The 22,298-nt window shown below is 37.7% G+C and overlaps 1 protein-coding gene across 6 annotated transcripts in view; it reads right to left on the bottom strand.

Annotated features, from left to right (window-relative positions):
• Nucleotides 1-645: 645 nt before the first annotated feature.
• LOC128689332 (ralA-binding protein 1) overlaps nucleotides 646-22,298 on the bottom strand; it is an 87,424-nt gene continuing 65,771 nt past the window's right edge. For all 6 annotated transcript variants that reach the window (XM_070084991.1, XM_070084983.1, XM_070084984.1 and 3 more), the window contains 6 exons: nucleotides 21,704-21,834; nucleotides 18,581-18,776; nucleotides 13,682-14,474; nucleotides 13,344-13,512; nucleotides 7,042-7,159; nucleotides 646-6,133 (listed from right to left, as the gene is read on the bottom strand). In XM_070084991.1, coding sequence (XP_069941092.1) covers nucleotides 6,005-6,133; nucleotides 7,042-7,159; nucleotides 13,344-13,512; nucleotides 13,682-14,474; nucleotides 18,581-18,776; nucleotides 21,704-21,834 — 1,536 coding nt within the window. In that variant the 3' untranslated portion in view covers nucleotides 646-6,004. The remainder of the gene's footprint in view (nucleotides 6,134-7,041; nucleotides 7,160-13,343; nucleotides 13,513-13,681; nucleotides 14,475-18,580; nucleotides 18,777-21,703; nucleotides 21,835-22,298) is intronic.

Here is a 22,298-nt window from a genome sequence, read left to right as displayed (position 1 = left end):
CTGAGGCCTCCATAATTTTGTAATTGTGATTTAATAGTTTTCATAGGCAGAAGCCTCCTCTAGACCAGTAGCAATAATATTACACATACAAATCTTTAAAAGGATTCCGAGATGCCAAATTACTGACTTTATGGAGGAACATGAACTACACAACCCAAGTCAACATAGCTTTGAAGCAGGAGGATTCTACCTATCACAACTATTAGATCACTTACAAAATTATGAAGACCTCACAAGAAAGACAAAATGCTGATGTAATCTATATGGGTATTGAACAAAGGCATTTGACAAATGAGACCATGGAGTAATTGCTCTTCCCTTATGAAATCTGAAAGATTAGTGCATGTCAAATACATATTTTGTAGGGTTGGCTGAATTTATGAAAAAATAAATATACATAGTATTAGTACACTAACTGGACATATTCATATTTCTTTCAGAATTTCACTCATTTTTCTGTTGTTTTCTGTATACAAGTCTTCTGAGTAGGCATCCAGTATTGCAAGAGGATTTAGCATATGTGAAAAAGTAGTTTGGGTTATTCCAGTATCTTGAAATGCTTTTTGTCTCTTTTGTGCTTCTTCTATTTGCCATGAATGTTTTAATTTCTATTCTAGCTATATCTGTAATTTCCTGGTGTAGACATTCTCTGTTGTGACATATGCTGATTATTAAGCAATTCAGCTTTTGTAAGGAAATGTAACCTTTTTTTTTTTTACTTTTGAAAAAGATGAGCAACTTCATTAAGGTAGTTTCTTTATGTACTGTATATAGAGGTGTGGAATGATGCATTGTCTCAAGGTCAAAGGGTCAACTTATAAGGCTACTTAAATCAAGGCTTACCCATACAGAAATGCTACCATAGCTGCAAGCTCTCCAAGTGGCTGAGCTTTTGGAAGCCTGTAACATCATAACTTACAGCACTGAAGTAACTGTGACAGATACCATTTTTCATTTTGTGTTCCTTATGAATTTCTTGATTTTGTGCAATCTGAAGATGCAATTTGGTTAGGTTAAGCTTAAAATTAGGTAGAGATGCCCAATATAGGCTTTTCAAACTAAGTAAATATTTACTGTGCTGTGAAAGGGTTGATGTCACATGAAAAATAAATTAAGAGGGCTACTTAATACACCATACACACCAGCCAATTAAGAAACTTTACTTAGTACAGTGCATTATATGTCTCAAATAACCAGGGATCTTCACTTCAATATGAGCTTTACAATATTCAGAGCAGAGCAGAGGTTCTGACACAAACCTGCAATTTATCAGAGCTTGTCAGGCAATTAGCATTTCTGCAATTAAAGTCAGCCATGGCATAATATCCATTTTTTTCTTTTTTAAACTTTCAAGAGAGATTTGTGAGAGCATATAAAATTAAGTACAGTATTAATTTGTTGCATTTATATGCTACAGCTCCATGCATATACATACAGTATACCTACAGACAGTAGTTCTAACTAGTTAAACAAATCAGTGACCTGAACCAGTGAGAACACTGACAAGACATATACACTCACATTAGTGAAAAAAAAAAAACCTTTACTAAGACATCCTTCTATAAATCAAGCTATTATAAGCCAAGTATAAAACCATGATATTATAGAAGGAAGTAAGTTGATAATTCATACAAAAAATGGGTGTAGGGATGAAATAATTGTGTAAATGAATCAACTGTAGTCCAAGAAGTATGTGCATGTCCGACTTAGTTATGCGCCTGCGCGCGTGCGTGTGCGTGTACTCACCTAGTTGAGGTTGCGGGGGTCGAGTCCGAGCTCCTGGCCCCGCCTCTTCACTGATCGCTACTAGGTCACTCTCCCTGAGCCGTGAGCTTTATCATACCTCTGCTTAAAGCTATGTATAGATCCTGCCTCCACTACATCGCTTCCCAAACTATTCCACTTACTGACTACTCTGTGGCTGAAGAAATACTTCCTAACATCCCTGTGATTCATCTGTGTCTTCAGCTTCCAACTGTCTGTCTGTGTGTGTGTGTGTGTGTGTGTGTGTGTGTGTGTGTGTGTGTGTGTGTGTGTTTGTGTGTTTGTTTTTCACCTATATGCATTCATCTATACAAGTCTTAGCCCCAGGTTTTACCTCTCAACTCGGCACTTGCCAGATTCACTCTCTCTCTTAACCTCGTGGGCCCTACCGTACCTACTCTTAAAATTTTGTATGGAGCCTGCCTCCACCACTTCCTTGTTGAAATCATTCCACTTGCCAACCACACTGAGACTGGAAAAATACTTCCCTACATCCCTGTGGCTCATCCGTGTCAAACTTCCAGCTGTGCCCCGAGTATTTGTTTCTCACCTCTCAAACAACCTATCCCAGTCTACCCTATCAATGCCTCTGCATATTTTGCATGCTGTTATCATGTCTCCCTTGCTTTTTCTGCCCTCCAGTGTCATTACATTCATTTCCACTAGCCTCTCCCTGTAGCTTATTATAATTATAATCATGGAGGAGTGCTAAACCCTTAGGATTATACAGCCTGTGGGTAGGGGGGATGGAAGGCATTCAGGCTCAATTCATGGAACTGGAGCAGATCCAATTCCCTAAATCAAGAGCCCCTCACCAGTATCAAGGAGCCTCCTTGAGGGGTTCCTGTAGGTTAAAGCTTATAACCTGTGTTTTTGGGAACGTTTTTCAGTTTTTACGAGCGCTTTTTCGTGCGTGCTTTCTGTACTTGTTTTTTTAGGTATGCTTTTCATATGTCTGTTCATCTAAGCTGCAAAAAGAAAGACATGTGTGTGTCTATGTCTAACTATTCTGAATGAAGAGAGATGGCATTAGGACACAGAATTTTATTAATGATCAATCTTGCTTAAGTTTTTCTAATGAAGATCATATTTTTTAACTCAGTTTAACAGGAATGGGGTAAAGCTGACAAAAAAAAAAAAAAAAAAAAAAAAAAAAAAAAAAAAAAAAAAAAAAAAAAAAAAAAAAAAAAAATCATCATATCAACAGAAATATTTATACACTCTTTCCAAGAAAACATAGCTGTCATGACAACAATGGTATAATTAACAGAAGTATTCAGAGATAACAGGATTCGAATAATAGTAAAATTAATGATCTGCTGAATTTTTATATATCTCAGAAACTATCATTTCACACCTTAGTTCTTCAAGAACGACAGTAGACCTTTTCAAGGCAAACTTTTCTAAAGTAACACATCCTGTAATCTCTAACATTCACATCTTTCTAAGACTGTTCTGACATCCACAGATGACAACTAACTCTGCAGTTCAGGTTTCTAGTAACTGAGAACAAAAATCTATATTTAAATAAAACATTTCTCATAACTTTTTAACAATCAGTACATGGAATATTTACAACATATTAATTTCATAGTTGCTGTAGACTACTGATGCTTTCATTCCTTTTTCTTTCTGTTCCCCAAACCTCTCTCTCTCTTTCAACACAGCCATGATTCTCATTTGCCATTAATGTTTCACTGATAACCTTGCTTTTCCATTTAGTTCATCAAGATGCTCAAATCATTTATAATCAATGGACAGAAAAAATAAATTAGAGTTACTGGTATGTATGTTAAGGGTTTTCACCTCTCAAATGCTTGATTATATATACAGTACAGTATTAAAGCTTTGTGGTAAAACATTAGATAATGACTCCAATTTAGAGATGACTTACAATACAAAAGTTACTCCAATTAGTCATGCAATAATTAACTTAAAATTATAAAGAAAGGTAAAGCAAATATTGTATATGATAATCATGAAAGATGCAGCTATACAAAAGACCTATTTAATGAAACAAATATATATAGAAAATTATTAAACAATTACTGTTAAGAAGGAAATATTTTATCACAATCTTAGATACAGGTATCACCCTTTTACTGTAAATGTAGTTATGGCTTAAATATTTTCAGAAGTTATAAGATAGTTTATAAACATTATAGGTTTCAACATTAGCTTCAGAAATGAGTTGTCTGTCTGGCAAGTGGGATTTGATTGCATTTGCTAAACATTCATTTTCAGTTGCTTCAATTTTATTAAGAGAAATAGCAATAAACAAACAGTAATGTTGAATTATACCATTTAAGTAAGAAAATATAATTTACAATTTAATCAGCAATGAATTTTTCTAGTTCTAGGTACAAGTAATTTTTTTCTAGATTTTATTGCAATCTAAAAATAATATTGTGGAAAAAAAGTGACAAGTGTATCAAAGAAAAGAAATCTTGCATATTATGTGATACCTGTCCTGCTCTGGACATGAACAATTTACCTGAGTTTTAAAGCAACCTTCCCATAATGAATAAAGTTTAGCAATACCTACTCTTGACTGAGATTTTTTGCTTTTACACACTTTTTCACCTAGAGATTCCCTATATCATGTTAGAAGTTCCACCTGGCAGATCAAGTAAATATAAATCTTCATGCTGCACCTAGCAGTGTGCAGACAACCACTCATGTTGAGGTCTGTGACAAAAAGTAACACAGTACATGTAATACCAAGACAACACACACACACTTTATGAATCAAAGTGTAGAAAACCTCCTCATTCTCCAGGTTAAACTGGCATTACCATAATTTATCATCTTTTATTATATACACTATGAAGGGGACATATTCTATTAGACTGTGGGTTGTGCAAGAGCAGTAACAACTGGTAAGCTTAATACATTTGCTGACAACAATTTGATAATGTTTGAAAATAAGTACCCCAGGTAGATAAACAGTAATTTATAGTAGGCACTCTTGATGGCTGTTTTGGGGTAATTCTCTTGCCAATTATCATACAATACAATAACCAGAGAGAATGATATATCACTTCTTTAAAACCACCATATATTCTGAAAAAAAATGTATCTTCTAACAAGTAAAAGCTCATCCATAATAGTATAATTAAATACTCCAAGTAAGAAATTCCAGCCTTGCAACAAATTATGGTAGTTAGGAAACCTTATCCTTGCTATGTAGAAAAACAGTATAAAAAGTTCCGAAAATTCACTTTGCAGCACTCATTCCTCAACTTGCTTTGGTAATTCGAGTAAGACGAGATACCAAAACTATGAAATCATGGAACTCCTAAAAATATCTACCTTGACATAGGAATAACATTAAAATTGTCATTTGGCACTTCCTATGTACTATACATTACTTACTGTCTCCAGTTTCTAAACAATTACTGCTAATATTGGAGTAAAACAGGCAGCATTTTTCTGTTTCTTGGACATTTCATTGCTTGCTTTCTTATGGAAAATCAACTAGTATAGTGCTGCTCAAAGAGGAGTATTCATTACCTATCTTAGCCTGCTGCCTACTATGATATGTAAGTACACAACTCAAGTTTAGACTTACATGATACCACTTCATTCTACATTTAGAAACATCATATAAGAAAATAGCTGTAAAAGAAACCTTTATGATTTTTTTTAAATAATAATGGACTGGTATTGATTAGGGTGGCCACAATGTTGCCATACCCTCACTAAAATTAATATCTTGTTGGAGGCTGCTGATGAAGGTGAAAAATCATGTGCCAAAACTAAAAACTACATAGCTTTGTTTAATCCATTTAAGTGCTATGGACATTTCTGACAACAAAAATTCCACTCATCTCATATTTAAAAATGTACAAAACTAAGACATTTTGATACAGGCTGAAACAAGATTTGATTTTCAATTGCATTCATACTATTTCTATTGTTAATGAAAATGATCATTTGATAATGACATGAAAAATTTACATCATGTTATGAAAATATACATAACCTCAAAACATACTTACTGGCTAAGTTAGTTCTGAGACCTTTAGGGATTTGGGGCCCCAATTAAAAAAATCTTTCATTACAAAAGATATAATTGAGGCATGATCTTTATATCATGTATAATACAATACTTATACTTCAGTATGTCAGTATATTCAGTTCATGGAGGCCCTACCCTAATAACAGCCATGACATACTCCCAAGATGAGGGAATGGAAAATTATGAAATTTGAATAAAAAAGGGTACTAGTAACACAAACTAGCAGATAGGTGCAATTGGCGATTGATGCGGGAAGCATTTCCAATGAGCCTGCTGGAGCTGGACTCGAAGATGCACCACAGCATCACGCTCCTCTTGTATGCGACGTGTAAGAGCCATATTTTCCTCCTGGGCAGTAAAAATAGATGTTATAACACAATTTATATTTTTTAATACAGTGACCATCTCCTGCCAAGGCAGGGTGAGACATGTTGCAGTTTTTGAACTGTAGTATTGGCATGCCTCTGGCAAGACAGTGATGGAGTAAGTGATAATGAAAGTATTTCTTCTTTTTCGGGTCACCCTGTCTCACTGGGAAATAGCCAATGCATTAAAAGAAAAAATACCGTATAGTCCTAGCATGGTACCAAATTTAAACAAATAAGAAATTACAATAAAATTATTAAAAAAAACATACATAAAATTATAGTATATACAGTATAAAAATGCCATCAACATTCTAAATTCATAAAATACTAATACAGTATCCAGGCTGAATGCAGCTATGTGAACAACACTTATTTATTTCCCTCCAATTAACTGAAAATATTGTCCCCATCTTCTACAATCATTTTACTCCAAAACAGACTTGGGCATTCATATCAATAAACTACAATGCATTAGGTTCTTCATAATACTTTCCTCATTGTTTGTAATTGTCCAGATTTATCATTATTTCTTTTGTATTACATAGAACTGCAATTCCTAAAAGAAAAATTTAAATCAGCCCTATCATTATCTAAATCCCTTACTAAAAGGCAGCATAGGTTCTGCACAAAGGAGAGCAAGCTTTCATGGTGGGAGTGTTACCAGGAGGTTCCTCAAGTGTTCTGGAGACCCAGCACCATAGCTGGGTCCATATACTCACTCCTCCCTAGTCAGAGTTCATAGATTCAGAGTTTTTGAAACTGCTAAGATACCCTCCAAAATTGAAGACTTCTAGGAAGAATGGAAAAAAAGGGAAGTTATACTAAATCTTAAGAACTTTACATGGATCAGTGTGAAGCAGGTGAAAGTGACAAATTTAATTATATTACCTGAAGCGAAGCATTCGCTTTTGTAACTGAGGAGAGTTGAGTCAACATCTCCTCTTCTGTATCGCTTTCCCCGTCACTTTCACTACCCTCGGTCTCACTGCTGTCATATGAGTACGTCCTGAGGATTATGTGAAAATAATTACTATACATATGCATGCATAAATGCACAAAAACCTGCCAATGTAGTGAGTGGACATTAACAGTCAAAGCCTAGAGCAACAAATGTGTCTCTTGACTTTTTATACCAAAGGTAATACAGCAACATACAAACAGGTGTGGAGGAATGCAAAATGAGAGCCAATGAGAGAATGGGTGAGGATCTACCAGCTAATTTTGCCAAGAATTTGTAGTTTAGAAGGGAGATTAATAGGCTGAAAAAACCTGAGGAGCAAATGGATTTAGCATATAAAAATGAAAGAGGGGAGATGTTAGATGGAGAGGCGCAGGCACTGGGAAGAGGAGAAAATATTTTTAAGAACTATTAAATGTTGATGAAGAAAGGGAGGCAGTGATTGCATGCACTGGCAGGGAGGAATAGAAGGAAGAGCCATAATGGAGTGTAAGGAAAGTGCATAAGACAGTGGATAGACTGAAAGAGGATAAAGCAGTTAGGACAGATGGGGATTAAGACAGAGATGTTAAAAGCAGGTGGGGATATAGTTTTGGAGTGGTTGGTGTATTTTTTTTTTAACACGTCGACTGTCTCCCTCCGAGGCAGGATGACAAAAAAAAAAACTTCACCATCATTCACACATAATCACTATCTTTGCAAAGGTGCCCAGATACGACAGTTCAGACGTCATTCCAAACAGCCAATATCCCAAACCCCTTTAACCCTTTCAGGGTCCAAGGCCAAAATCTGAAGTCACGCACCAGTGTCCAAGAAATTTTGAAAAAAAAAAAAAAATTATTTTTTCTTACAGAATTAAAGAGCATATTTTTGTGAAGGTAATAAAACAAAAAAAAATTAGAATCTGATCAGTACTTACCGAGATACAGTGCCAAGAAGTTTGTAGAAAATGATGTGGTGGCGGCAACATCGACGAATTCCACATACGCGTATTATATTATTTTGTTGTTTTAGTTGTTTTTTCTTTTCTTTTCCAATTTTTTTCTATTCCTACTAACATTTGGGGCCTGAGAGACCAATACTGTATATAATTTATATATATAAACTCACTGTATTGAACACAATAACCGCACTAAAGTTATTATCATATTATTGTTTACCACTGTTGTTTATTACAATAAACATGCACAAATATTGTATAATACTAATGTTCTATCATATATTTACATATTTACAATCACTGGACATGGTTTTAGAACTGCTGGAGCTTGTGGAACTCCTTGAAACAAGGCACCATGCACAGAGGCACCTTACATTCCTCACACATAAACCGAGTGTCTTTGCGTCTTTGTTGCCGTCGTTTTGTTTGTGCACAGACAATGCATCTCTTCTGAGCAAATTTCTTTTGAGTTGAAGGAAGCTGTATTATGAAATGATCACCTTCTCTTCTCAAACGCTTGGGTATATTGTGATGAATTCGAGGACCATGTTGTATTGCAGGTGTTGTTACCTGGTACTTCATTATGAGTTGTCTGACAACAGACAAACAAAATTCACCATACGGTGGTCTGTTACCAGTCTTTATTTGGTACATATTATATGCATTCAGCATTGAAATGTCCATGAGATGGAAGAAAAGTTTCATGTACCACTTGTAACTCTTACGAACACAGTCAACAAAACCAATCTGCATGTCACACTTGTCAACCAAGCGCATGTTTTGTGTATAATCAATCACTGTCACTGGTTTTCGAATATGTTCATTAGTCACTCGATCAACTTTGCCACTGTCTTGCATTTCATTACGGTGAATGGTTGTCAACAATGTGACATCTCGTTTGTCATGCCACCGTAATGCCATGATGTCATTGGCAGTAAACACCTGCACGTCATCACCACGAACACCTGCGTTGAGCCTGGGCATATGTTTACGATTAGAACGCACTGTGCCACACACATCTGTCTTGTTCACTCGCATGAAATCACTGAGTAATGGGCTTGTGTACCAGTTATCGGTATATAATGTATGGCCCTTACCAAGATAAGGTGCCATCATGTTTCTCACTACGTCACCTGATATACCCAATAACATCTTGGTATCTTTCAATGTTTTACTACCCGTGTATACAACAATATCCAACACCAGGCCACTGTCACAATCACAGAGTACAAACAATTTTATACCAAAGCGGTTCCTCTTGCTCGGTATATACTGCTTGAATGACAGTCTACCTTTGAACAAAATCAAAGACTCGTCAATTACAAGATTCTTGAATGGATAAAAGTATATCCTGAACTTTTGTTTGAGATACATGAAAACATTTCTAATCTTGTATAACCTGTCACTTCTGTCAGGCCTGGTTTTGTCAGAGAAGTGCAACATACGTAAGAGTAAGATAAACCTGTTCACTGGTATTATTTCACTGAAGGATGGGGTACAAATTAGCCGATCTGTGGACCAGTATGCTTTTATATTATGCTTATAGACGTGAGGCATAAGCATTATTGTTGCAAAAAGCAAATACATTTCTGCAACAGTCGTCTCTTTCCACCTGTGTAGTCTTGACTGTGGTGATAAGATCGTATTTGCCATGGTGTACTGAAAATACTTATTACTTTCCCTGACAATAGTTTCCATCAATGGCTGGTCAAAGAATAATTCAAAGAATTCCAGTTCATTGGCCGTGGTTCCAAGGGGACAGGTAGGTAGAATTCCACTTTGCGAGTCATCAAAGTGGTGAGGGCTGGGAACAAAATTGGGATTTTGCTGCCAATCCCAGATACGGTTTGCTGGTGGATACTGGACATCATAGGCTGGTTGTACGGGTGGTTGTGGCGGGCTGGTGGGTGACGCTCCGCTTTGTCCTTGAACTGACGAGTCAGCAGCGTGGGTTCCCGCGTGGCACAGCGAGTCACGCATGGCGGTGCCACTACCACCACCAGCCCCACTAACACCATCCACTGATGTCTGTGGCCCATCCATGCCAAGTGTAGCCACATCATCCTCACTATCACTACCTAAAACGGGTGTAGGGCCACGGGATGTACTCCGGGATGTACTACGGGATGTACTCCGTCCCCTGGGCATAGCATAGGGTACACTACCCGAGCGCATGCGGCGGCGCACATACCGACGCTTCACTGGTGAATATGTTTCCTCACTATCACTACTCGAATGATCGTCGAGCGCAATAAAATCACAATCCACGTCAGAATCATCGTCATTACTGAAGTCAGAGGCCAGGCCACGGGAAAATATTAGTTTTCTCTTACGTTTAGGAACAACCGACCGTGAGTCACGAGTGCCCACACCAGAGGTAGAAGGTCGAGGATCGTCGGGGTTTTCTGCACTATTATCGATATCCTGGTCATTATTTTCGGTCACTAACTCATCAAAGCCGTAGAATTCGTCTTCATTTCCACTTCCATCAGTGTCAGAACTATCAGACAGGAAGAGGAGAGTCCCAATTTTCCGGGGAGTGAGAGCTGACTTGCGACGAGACATGGTGAACAAGGGTGACTGAGCCGGCGTTCCCACAATGCTATGCAGGCGCCTAGATTTTTTGTTTACGGCGCACACCCACCGCGCAGACCCATTCTCTCATATGTAGGCCTATGAGCGCTTTCGCGCTAAATTTGACGGCGCTAGAATTTTGGCGTAGATCTACGGTTTGGACACTCACCGACCAGCCGTAGATCTACGGGACGGACCCTGAAAGGGTTAATGTGAAGGCATTATACTTCCCATTTCCAGAACTTGAGTCTGGTTAACCAGTTTTCCTGAATCTCTTTACAAAATATTACCCTGCTCCCCCTCCAACAGCTCGTCGAGTACCAAAAACCATTCATCTCCATTCACTCCTAACATGCACACACATACTTGCTCTAAGTCCAAGCCCCTTGCACACAAAACCTCATGGCAAAAGGCATGCAGAGTTCCATTGTACAAGGAAAAGGGACCAAGAGAGAAAGTAAGAATTATATATAGGTGGATAAGCCAACTAAGAACATAAAAAAAAAGAATATGGTAAAATTATTATTAAAGAGTTAAGGTTAAAACAAGTAGGGTTGTAGAACAGCAAGGAGGCTTTAGGAAGGGTAGGGATGTATAGACCAAGTGCTTACAATGAAGCATATATGTGAAGAATACTTAGATAAGGGAAAGTAGCTGGTTGTTAAATTTATAGATTCTGAAAATGCATATGATAGTGTGGATAGGGAAGCATTGTGGCAGATGTTGCAAATTATGGAATAGGTGGTGAGTTAATAAAAGAAGTAAAAGAGGCTCAGGTTAGGGTATGTAAGAGGGCTAATTCCCAGTGAAAGCAGGACTAAGACAGGAATGCATGATGTCACCATAGTTTTTTTTTTTTTAACATACTTACAGATGGAGGCAAAGAAGGGAATATACGAGAGTATAGTGGTACCAACACTCTTATATTGGTGTGAAGCACAGGTTGTAAATGCTGCAGCGAGGAGGCGGCTAGAGGCAGTGGAGATGTCCTGTCTAAGGGCAATGTGTGGTGTAAATATTATGGAGAGTATTCGTAGTGTGGAAATTAGGAGGTGTGGAGTTACTAAATGTATTTAGTCAGAGGGCTGAAGAGGGGTTGTTGGGATGGTTTGGTCATTTAGAGAGAATGGAACAGAGTAGAATGACTTGGAGAGCATGTAAATCTGAAGGGAAAGGAAGGCGGGGTAGGGGTTGTCCCCAAAAAGGTTGGAGGGACAGGGTAAAGGAGGTTTTGTAGGCAAGGGGCTTGGACTTCCAGCAAGCATGCGAGCGTGTTAGATAGGAGTGAATGGAGACAAATGGTTTTTGGGACCTGACAAGCTGTTGGAGTGTGAAGGGATTCAGGGAAACCGGTTAGCCGGACTTGAGTCCTAGAAAAGGGAAGTACAATGCCTGCACTTTAAAGGAGGGGTTTGAGATATTGGCAGCTTGGAGAGACATCTATACTGTTGTATCAGAGCGTGTCTGCAAAGATGGTGATTATGTATGAGTGATGGTGAAAGTGTTGAATGATGAAAGTTTTTTCTTTCTTTTTGGGTCACCCTGCCTCAGTGGGAAACAGCCATGTTAAAAAAAAAAACTTATAGATGGGGTTGAAAAAGTGAATGCTATAGTTTGGGGAAGAGATGTGGGTTTACAAGATGTTGTCTGATACAATGTGAAAGTTGTCACAGTTGCTCTTTACTGATGACAGGGTTTTTTTGGGAGATCCTGAAGCTAAGCTGCAAAGTCGGGATAAAGACACTGGGAACAGAGGATTCTTTCAATGTTTCACTCAAGGTTGGACTTTATCAAGATAGCTGATAAAGCCCAGCCTTGGGCAAAACATTGTATTAAAAGCATCCTCTGTTACCAGTGTCTTTATTCCCACTTGACGACTTTTGCCACTGCCTACCTCCGAGTTGCAATGGTTGGTGGATGAACTTGGGGGGCTATGTAAAAGTAGGAAATTAAAAGCGAACATAGAAAAAGAGGAAGATGATGAGGGAAACAAACAGTCTAGGGAATGAAAGAACGAATATCATACTGGAGGGAGTATGGTGGAAGTGGATCTATTTAGATTTTCAGGAGTCGTCATGTAACCAGATGGGTCTATAAATGAGGTGAGCTACAACAGATGAGGAGAAAAAGGTAGGTGTGGTGAGGCATCTGTGGAAAGATTGTTATTACACTCACATGAGAGTGCTAAACCTGCTAAGGGTCATACAGAGCCTGGGGGATGGGAAGCATTCAGGTTTGATTTACGGGAGGGGAGGGCAGATTCAATTCTGGAACAAGAGCCCCTTCACCAGGATCAAGGAACTCCGTGGAGGGGTATGGAAAGAAGTTATAGCTATAGAAGAAAAACAAATAATATACCATAGTACAGTGGCACCAGCACTTTTATACTGGTGTGAGGTATGGGCTTCTGAATGTTGCAGTGAGGACAGAGGCAAATGAGATCTCATATTTGAGAGCAATGTGAAGTATAAATAGAGTTCAGAGAATCTGAGTTTTGTCCATTTACTAATAGTAGTTAGGCTAAGATCTCCAAAACTAATCAAGATAAAGCTACAGAAAAAAAACTTTAATAACATTTAATGAATTGGAGAGAAGAAAGTTTTAAGTCACTAATCCAGCTGTCCTGGAATAACTCTTCACTGCTGAAAATAAGGAATACTACAGGAAATTAGACTTTTTTGTAAACCTACAAACAGTGCCAATATTTATAGCTTTTACCTATAACCATACAGTGTCTGCATTTCTTGTATTTCCTCCCTCAGCCTGGTGATCTCAGCCCGCTCTGCCTGCAGTTTGCGCATCAGGTCGTGATTCATAGACAAGAGCTCCTCGTGGTGAGCCTGAGCTATGGCTTGTTGGGTTAACAGTGCCAAATATTCACTGTCACCTGGAAACATTATCAAGAATCTTGAACAGGTAATTTTGAAACACATTTCAGAAATATTATAAGAACATTGACTAAAAGCTTCCTTTTTTGAAAAGTGACCAAAAACAGTACTGAAAATATGAAAATACACATGACACTCTTATATTTAAATGTTCATGACTGTACTAACCTTTGGGTTTTGAATCATCCAGGCTCCGTGTTTCTCTCAGGGGAGTTTTGTCCACAGTTAATCTTTTCATTTCTGGTCTCTGATTAACCAGTACCTGAGACTGATCAAGTCGAGAATTACCTGAGTGACATTGTCCCTCTCCTGATCCACTAATATCTACACCAACCTGGATCACAGTAACGTGTCCATGTTGTTCTTCCACTCTGAGATTCTTTGTTGAGTCATGAACTACTTTTTCTGCCTGAGTTATTTTTTCTACCACCTCCTCTACAACTTCCACACTACTAGTGTCTTCTGTAACAACTGGGGCAGGTTTTTCGCTAGTCTGTTCTTTGGTGTCACTTTGTAAGGCTTGAGCTATTTTGCTTCTTTCAGTTCGTGCTGACACTGGTTTAGGGAGGGCTGGAATTGCTGTGGGAGGTTGTGGAGGAGGAACTACACTTGAATTTGTTACAAGAGATCCATCTTTGCCAATGTCATCATTACTTTGTTTCTCCCTCTCATTACTACTAAGAGAATCAGCACTCACATTCACCACCGTCACATTATTTTCTGAATTTGATATTTTTCTAGAGCGTCCACTACTATTTTCACTCTCACTACCATGCTTTGAGTCATCTGAAGCAGCTTCTTTAGAGGATACATCTTCTCTTTCCATATCTGTGTCTTTTTGGGAATCCTCCGAGGTAGATTCCTTTTCAAACTCAACTGACAATTCGTCCTTTCTGCTACTTCCATTTCTTCTTCTTTGCTTTTCTTCTTCTTCTCTCCTTTGTGCTGATCTCAATTTTCTCTATTCAGAGAGGAAAAAAAAGTTAGAGAGAGAACTCAATGAAAATTATAACCCATAAGACTCATTTCCATGTGCTTTAATACATAACTTATGTAGTTGAAACTAAATTGTGCTGCTGTCAAATACACCAATCAAAAGCATACCACAGTGCACTATAGTGGCAGCTGCATAATTTTTTGGGCGATTACAACACTGTCCCTAATGTTTTATAATAGATTTCAGACACAATACACAAAGTCCAATGATTACAGAATATTCCGCTATTGTTATGATCCACTGGGTAAACTGCTAAATTAATTCCAGAAACAGCAACAAAGTCCATCGGTTATAGAACTGTATTTATCTAATAGAGTAAGGTGATGAGGTTAACAAAAAAATTAGGTAACAAAACTGACTCACGAAATCGTAATGACAAGATTGTAAACAAACCATACCACGGGCGGGATTTGAACCCGCGGTCAGAGAGTCTGGAGTTTTGAGACTCTCTGACCGCAGGTTCAAATCCCGCCCGTGGTATGGTAGGTAACAAAAGATTGAATATCAGATTGGAGGTGAATGTTTCCAGATATTTGGGAGTAGAAATATCAGCAGATGGGTCTGTAAAAGATGAGGTGAATCACAGAATTAATGAGGGGAAAAAGGTGCACTGAGGAGTCTGTGGAGACAAAGAACTTTATCCATGGAAGCAAAGTGGGGAATGTATGAGAGTATAGTTATACCAACACTCATATATGGGTGTGAAGCATGGGTGGTGAGTGTTGCAACAAGGAGAAGGCTGGAGGCAGAAGAGATGTCACATCTGAGGGCAATATGCGGTGTGAATATAATGCAGAGAATCCGTAGTTTGGAGATTAGGAGGAAGTGCAGGACTACCAAAACCATTATCCAGAGGGCTTAGGATGGGTTACTGAGGTAGTTCAGACATGTAGAGAGGATGGGACGAAAACAGAATGACAGAGTGTAAAAATCTGTAGTGGAGGGAAGGCAGGGTAGGGGTTTGCCAAGGAAAGGTTGGAGGGAGGGGGTAAAGGAGGTTTTGTGTGCGAGGGGCTAGGACTTCCAGCAAGCATGCGTGAGCGTGTTAGCTTGGGGCGAATGGAGACAAATGGTTTTTAGGACTTGATGTGCTGTAGGAGTGTGAGCAAGGTAACATTTATAAAGGGATTCAGGGAAACTGGCAGGCCGGACTTGAGTCCTGGAGATCGGAAGTACAGTGCCTGCACTCTGAAAGAGGGGTGTTAATGTTGCAGTTTTATAACTGTAGTGTAAGCATGCCTCTGGCAAGACAGTGATGGAGTGAATGATGATGGTTTTTCTTTTTCAGTCCACCCTGCCTTGGTGGGAAGTGGCCAATGTGTTAATACAGCCTCTCCTCACTTAGTGATGTACTCGTTTACAGATGCCTCAGACTTACGATGGGCTCTCTGACCAATTTACACCTAAATAGAGCTGATTTTCTCTATTCTGTTTATTTCAATATACAGTACACTACTGCATAAAAACTTAAAAATATACCAGAAATGTTATAAATAGTGCAAAGGTGACATTAAAACAATATCAAAGTTGGTTGACACAAACCCACTACCATTATAGTATGCTCCTCACTTAGTGATAAATTCATTTACAGATGTGGTCTTAGGAATGGAGCTCCATTGTTAAGTGAGGAGAGGCTGTAATAATTTTTTTTTTCAACAAGTCGGCCATCTCCCACCGAGGCAGGGTGACCCAAAAAGAAAGAAAATCCCCAAAAAGAAAATACTTTCATCATCATTCAACACTTTCACCTCACTTACACATAATCAATGACTTTGCAGAGGTGCCCATATACAACAGTTTAGAAGCATATATAAAGATATATAACATACCCCTCCAAACTGCCAATATCCCAAACCCCTCCTTTAAAGTGCAGGCATTGTACGTACTTCCCATTTCCAGTACTCTAGTCCGGCTATATAAAACTAACTGGTTTCCCTGAATCCCTTCACTAAATATTACCCTGCTCACACTCCAACCTATACTTAAAGCTAGCCAAAGTTTTATTTCAATGGCCCTACAAAGCAGATTGCTCCATTTATCAACTACTATTAGTCATATGTGTAAATGCCATTTAATTTCATTTAAAAATATCTAAGAGCAATACTAATAAAATTTACAGGCAGTAAGAGGAAGAGAAAAGTTATATAAATACATATATGACAAGAGGTGGAAATGTAGTTCAGTCTAGGAAAACAAATAATAAATTTATATTTAACCCTTTCAGGGTTTCAGCCATACTGGTACGGCTTACGCACCAGGGTTGACGTACTAGTCGCCTAAATTCTAGCGCCCTCAAATCTAGTGAGAGAAAGCTGGTAGGCCTACATATGAAAGAATGGGTCTATGTGGTCAGTGTGCTCAGTATAAAAAAAAATCCTGCGGCACACAGTGTGTAATGAGAACAAAAAAACTTTGACCGTGTTTTTGGATTAAAACAGCGACTTTGCACTGCATTTTCGTATGGTATTTACTGTTGTATTCTAGTTTTCCTGGTCTCATTTTATAGAATGGAAGACATATTACAGAAATTGAGATGATTTTGACTGGTTTTACAATGAAAAGTACCTTGAAATTGAGCTCAAAGTAGTAGAAATGTTCGATTTTTACCAAAGTTCAAAAGTAAACAAATCATGCTAAGCATCCAATACACATCAACTGGTGAGTCTAATATTCTTTCACAAGTGCGCCGATATTATTTATACCATTTCTACACTAATGCAGTAGTCTGCATAACAGTAAATCTTCTATTTTTTGTGGAAAGCAAAAGAATGTAAGAGGGGCATGGGGACATGACTAATGAACAGAGGAAATGTTATTTTAGTGCCAGGAATGTCTTTCTTGTTTATTCTGGACCCTATTTGGAAATTGGCATCTTTTGAAATTTGTGTTAAATTGGCAAAATTGCTAAATTCTGACCACCGTATTGGATAGTTGAAATCGGCAAATGGGTGGTTTCTTGTACTCATTCGATAGAAAAAATGGAGTTCTAGCGAAATAGTTATGATTTTTGTCGACTAGAACACTGGAATTGGCTGAAAATAGGGCTCAAAGTGGGCAAAATCGCCGATGCATAAACATCATCGAGACCGCTAGCTTCGCGAGAGCTTAATCCCGTAAGTTTTCCATCAAATTTCATACTTTTGGTGTCATTATGATCGGGAAAAGATTATCTTTTCATAAGAAAAAATACTTTTTTTTTTTTGAAAAATTGGCGACCCTGAGAACAAGTCTCGGAGAGGGCCTGGCAACCCTGAAAGGGTTAAATATTTAAATAAAGAAACATAGTGAATTGCTAGAAATACATTATTTGAAGTACAGTAGGACCCCGTATCCGCAGGGGACAAGTTCCTAGGATCTGCCGCAGATACAGAAACCGTAGATAGTAGCAAAACCCTATAGTATATAAGTCCTACACATACCTATTGTAAAGTTTAATTGATAAATCATGCACATTAAGTGGAGAATTATCACTTTTTCACTGATGGGAAGCACTTCACAGCTTCTCTACTTTCATGCTTTGGGGCTATTATTATGCAAAATTAAGAGGTATTATTGGGCCACAGTAAACTGTGGATAACTGAAAATGCAGATACCAAATCAGTGGATACGTGGATTCTACTGTATTTAAAATTTTCGTTTCTAAACTATAATTTGAACTCCCTGGCAACTTTATACTTACTGTAACACCCTGATGAAATACAAATGCACAATATTCAAGTACACCTACCATCCGACTTACGACTGAGTTCGGTTCCGAGAAACCGGTCGTATGTCGAAATGGTCGTAAGTCAAACTTTACTACTGAATATCAACAAAACATTTTTGTAATGACTTTATTTTATTGTTTTATTTTGGTATTTCATGTTTTACTTTACTTTTTATGCTGTTAGTACTGTATTTTATACTGTAAGGTTTAGGATAAACACTGTGTACAACACATAGTTGTTTATTTCCCAGAAATTTGGCATAAAAAACACGGTCGTAAGTCGAGCAGGTCGTAAGTCGGATGGTAGGTGTAAAGTGTACACTAATTATTTCCATGTAATCTGCTGAAAGTGAATATACAGTACCTTCAAAAGAGTAACTATTCTCTGAGCTTCCCAGAGTCTCTCCTCTTTCCTTCTTGAGACATTTCCTCTTGCCACTTGAGCATGAAGGTTTCCTAAGAGAGACTCTTGCTTCATCATCTCTTCTTCAATCTCTACTACTGTTCGCAGCTGGTCTATTGTTCGTTCGCCACCACTACTTCGGATGGGAGGGATATATCTGACAGAACAACATGTCTAGATAAATATAATTAGTATTTTATGCTACACAACCAGTGCAAAAAACATACAGAGTAGAATTTGCCAAAAAATTTTGTTATAAAAGGGCATAAACAACTATATTTAGAAAACAATCTTAAAATTCATTTTGTTTCAATATGTGCAGAAACGTTTTTTTGTTTTGTTTTGTATTACAATGTATTTATAATTTACTCTAATGCCTGAACAAGCCATTCAGTAATCATTTCACTCAAGGTGTTTGACCTAACAAGACAATGATAGTGTGAATGATGATGAAAGTGTTTCTTTTTTAGGTCACCCTGCCTTGGTGGGAGACAACAAGCATGTTTAAAAAAATATATAAATAAAATAAATATATGACAAAATGGGTTTAATATGAAGTAATGAAATCTGTTAGTCTGTTACATATTCATCAACATTTATTCATCTATGCTGCCTAAATATTCTACAAGACTTGTAAATACTTCTATACAACTATTTGGAAGCTGACATAATAGTATGAAGGTTTTATTGGGTTTTACTGGAGGTGGTGTTGGAGTGTGAGAAAGGTAACATTTATGTGGGGATTCAGGGAAGCGGGTTAGCCAGACTCAAGTTCTGGAGGTGGAAAGTACAGTTAGTACACTCTGGAGGGGTGATGTTGCAGTATTGATGATAATTTGTATTGTGATGTCAGCACACTTCTGGCAAGCTAATAACTGAATGAATGAAGATAGTGAATAAAGCAAGCTCTCAGTTTATATACAGGTCTCCCTCAACAATCACATTTTCAACTTTCACGGGCTTCACACATTCACAAATTCCCAGCCGCCAAATCATATTTAAGTTTCCCGCCACCTGCGAGTCCCTACTACCCTCCCACCGACCCCTGCAACTGGCAGCCAGCCCTCCCACCACTCGGTGTGGTGAGTGTTTTGTTTGTTCATTATTTGCTATTAAACTACAGTATAAATAATGTAAACCCATTCATGACTGCATATTGGAATGGCTATTCGGACAGGTATTAGACGGTGACATCATGTGTTTACTCTTGAACACTGCAAAGAATTAAACATTTCTGCTACAGCTAATAATAACAATAGTAATAATAATAATAATAATAATAATAATAATAATAATAATAATAAATATGATATTGGCAGTTTGGAAGGATATGTTGTGTATCTTCATATGTATATGCTTCTAAACTGTTGTATTCTGAGCACCTCTGCAAAAGCAGTGATAATGTGTGAGTGTAATGAAAGTGTTGAATGATGATGAAAGTATTTTCTTTTTGGGGATTTTCTTTCTTTTTTGGGTCACCCTGCCTCGGTGGGAGACGGCCGACTTGTTAAAAAAAAAAAAATAAATAAATATGATATAATTGAAGAAGGAAATTGTACAAAAATACGAGGGAGTGGTTGACACATCGTCAGTGTGACTTTGTTTATGCTGGAGTGAACATTAGTCTCACTGCTCTTCCAAACATTTCACAATAATTCATTGTGTTTGGTGCTTGTAGATTGAGTGTGACTGGAGTGGTAGAGGCAGTGATTGAGGCAATGGTATTTAATAACATACATGTTAATAATAATACATGTTATTACTAATATGTACTATTATTATTTATAACATACAGTTGACCCCCGGTTAACGATATTTTTTCACTCCAGAAGTATGTTCAGGTGCCAGTACTGACCGAATTTGTTCCCATAAGGAATATTGTGAAGTAGATTAGTCCATTTCAGACCCCCAAACATACACGTACAAACGCACTTACATAAATACACTTACATAATTGGTCGCATTCGGAGGTGATCGTTATGCGGGGGTCCACTGTACATGTTATTAAATACATACATGTTAATAATAATACATGTCATTAATAATAACATGTACTATTATTATTTATAACATATATGTTATTAAATACCACTGCCTCAACCGCTGAATTATTGTGAAATGTTTGGAAGAGCAGGGAGACTAATGTTCACTCCAGCATAAACAAAGTCACACTGTCAACCACTCCCTCGTATTTTTGTACAATTTCCTTCTTCAATTATATCGTATTTATTATTATTATTATTATTATTATTATTATTATTAATATTATTATTATTATTATTGTTATTATTACTATTCTTATTATTAGCAATAGCAGAAATGTTCGATTCTTTGCTGTGTTCAAGAGTAAACACACGATGTCACCGTCTAATACCTTTCCTAATAGCCATTCCAATATGCAGTCATGAATGGGTTTACATTATTTATTCTGTAGTTTAATAGCAAATAATGAACAAACAAAACACTCACCACACCGAGTGGTGGGAGGGCTGGCTGCCAGTTGCGGGGGTCGGAGGGAGGGTAGTAGGGACTCGCAGTGGTTGAGGAAGTGGTGGAGGCATTGGTGGAGGCAGTGGTGGAGTCTGTGGTATTTAATAACATACATGTTATTAAATAACATACATTATTAAAGCATAACATGTATATATTTAGTACAATTTACGACGTTTTCATGTATTTTATGATTATTCATGGTTCAACAAGTTAAGGAAGCAGTATTGTAATATATTTCCCTACAATATATTGGGGCACCAAACATTCACGGTTTTTCAACATTCGCGAGGCTCTTGATCCCCTAACCCTCGCGAATGTTGAGGGAGACCTGTATACACTGCTGTGTATATATGACCAGGAAGTGCAAGAACCATGTGCGAAATGTATACTGTACATTTAGATACAGTTTTTTGTTAATTCAGTTGCAACTGTGAGCATTAACTAATATTAACAAGCATTTCACAAACAACTCCCATTTAAGAGAGGAAGCTCTTCTAAGTGTGGGTCATTTATGAATTGTTCAAGCCAGAGTACTGTGACTTTTATTCTTCATTAACAAACAACTAAACATACCCTTCAGCATTTTCTTACCTTTTGATTACTACATTACCAAAAAGATACGGATGATTTAAGAACAGAACATTGAGAACACGGTGCGAGATCTGCATTGTGGGAGAGAGGACTATACTGACGTTCTGGTAATTCATTTTGGTATCCCGCTCCTGTGGAAAGAAAATTTGGTAAACAACCGCAAAATATATAGTAATACAATAGTAATGTATTGTATACTGCACTTAATTTCTTTATTTTATATTGCATATGGAGATGAATTATACAGAACATGTAATGTATTCACCCTAATGGCACTCTTTCTTCTTTCAACAAACCAGCCGTATCCCACCGAAGCAGGGTGGCCCCCCCAAAAAAAGTTTCTCTTTTTAACTTAAGCAATGTATACAGGAGAAGCGGTTACTAGCCCCTTGCTCCCGGCATTTTAGTTGCCTCTTATGACACACATGGCCTAAGGAGGAAGAATTCCGTTTCACTTACCCATGGAGATAATGGAACTTTTCTTTCTTCTTTCAACAAACCAGCCGTATCCCACCGAAACAGGATGGCCCAAAAAGATAAGTTTCTCTTTTTAACTTTAGCAATGTATACAGGAAAAGGGGTTACTAGCCCCTTG

Source organism: Cherax quadricarinatus, chromosome 1 (genome assembly GCF_038502225.1).
Source record: "Cherax quadricarinatus isolate ZL_2023a chromosome 1, ASM3850222v1, whole genome shotgun sequence".
NCBI classification, from domain to species: Eukaryota; Metazoa; Arthropoda; class Malacostraca; order Decapoda; family Parastacidae; genus Cherax; species Cherax quadricarinatus.
This window is presented reverse-complemented; position numbering and strand designations above follow the sequence as displayed.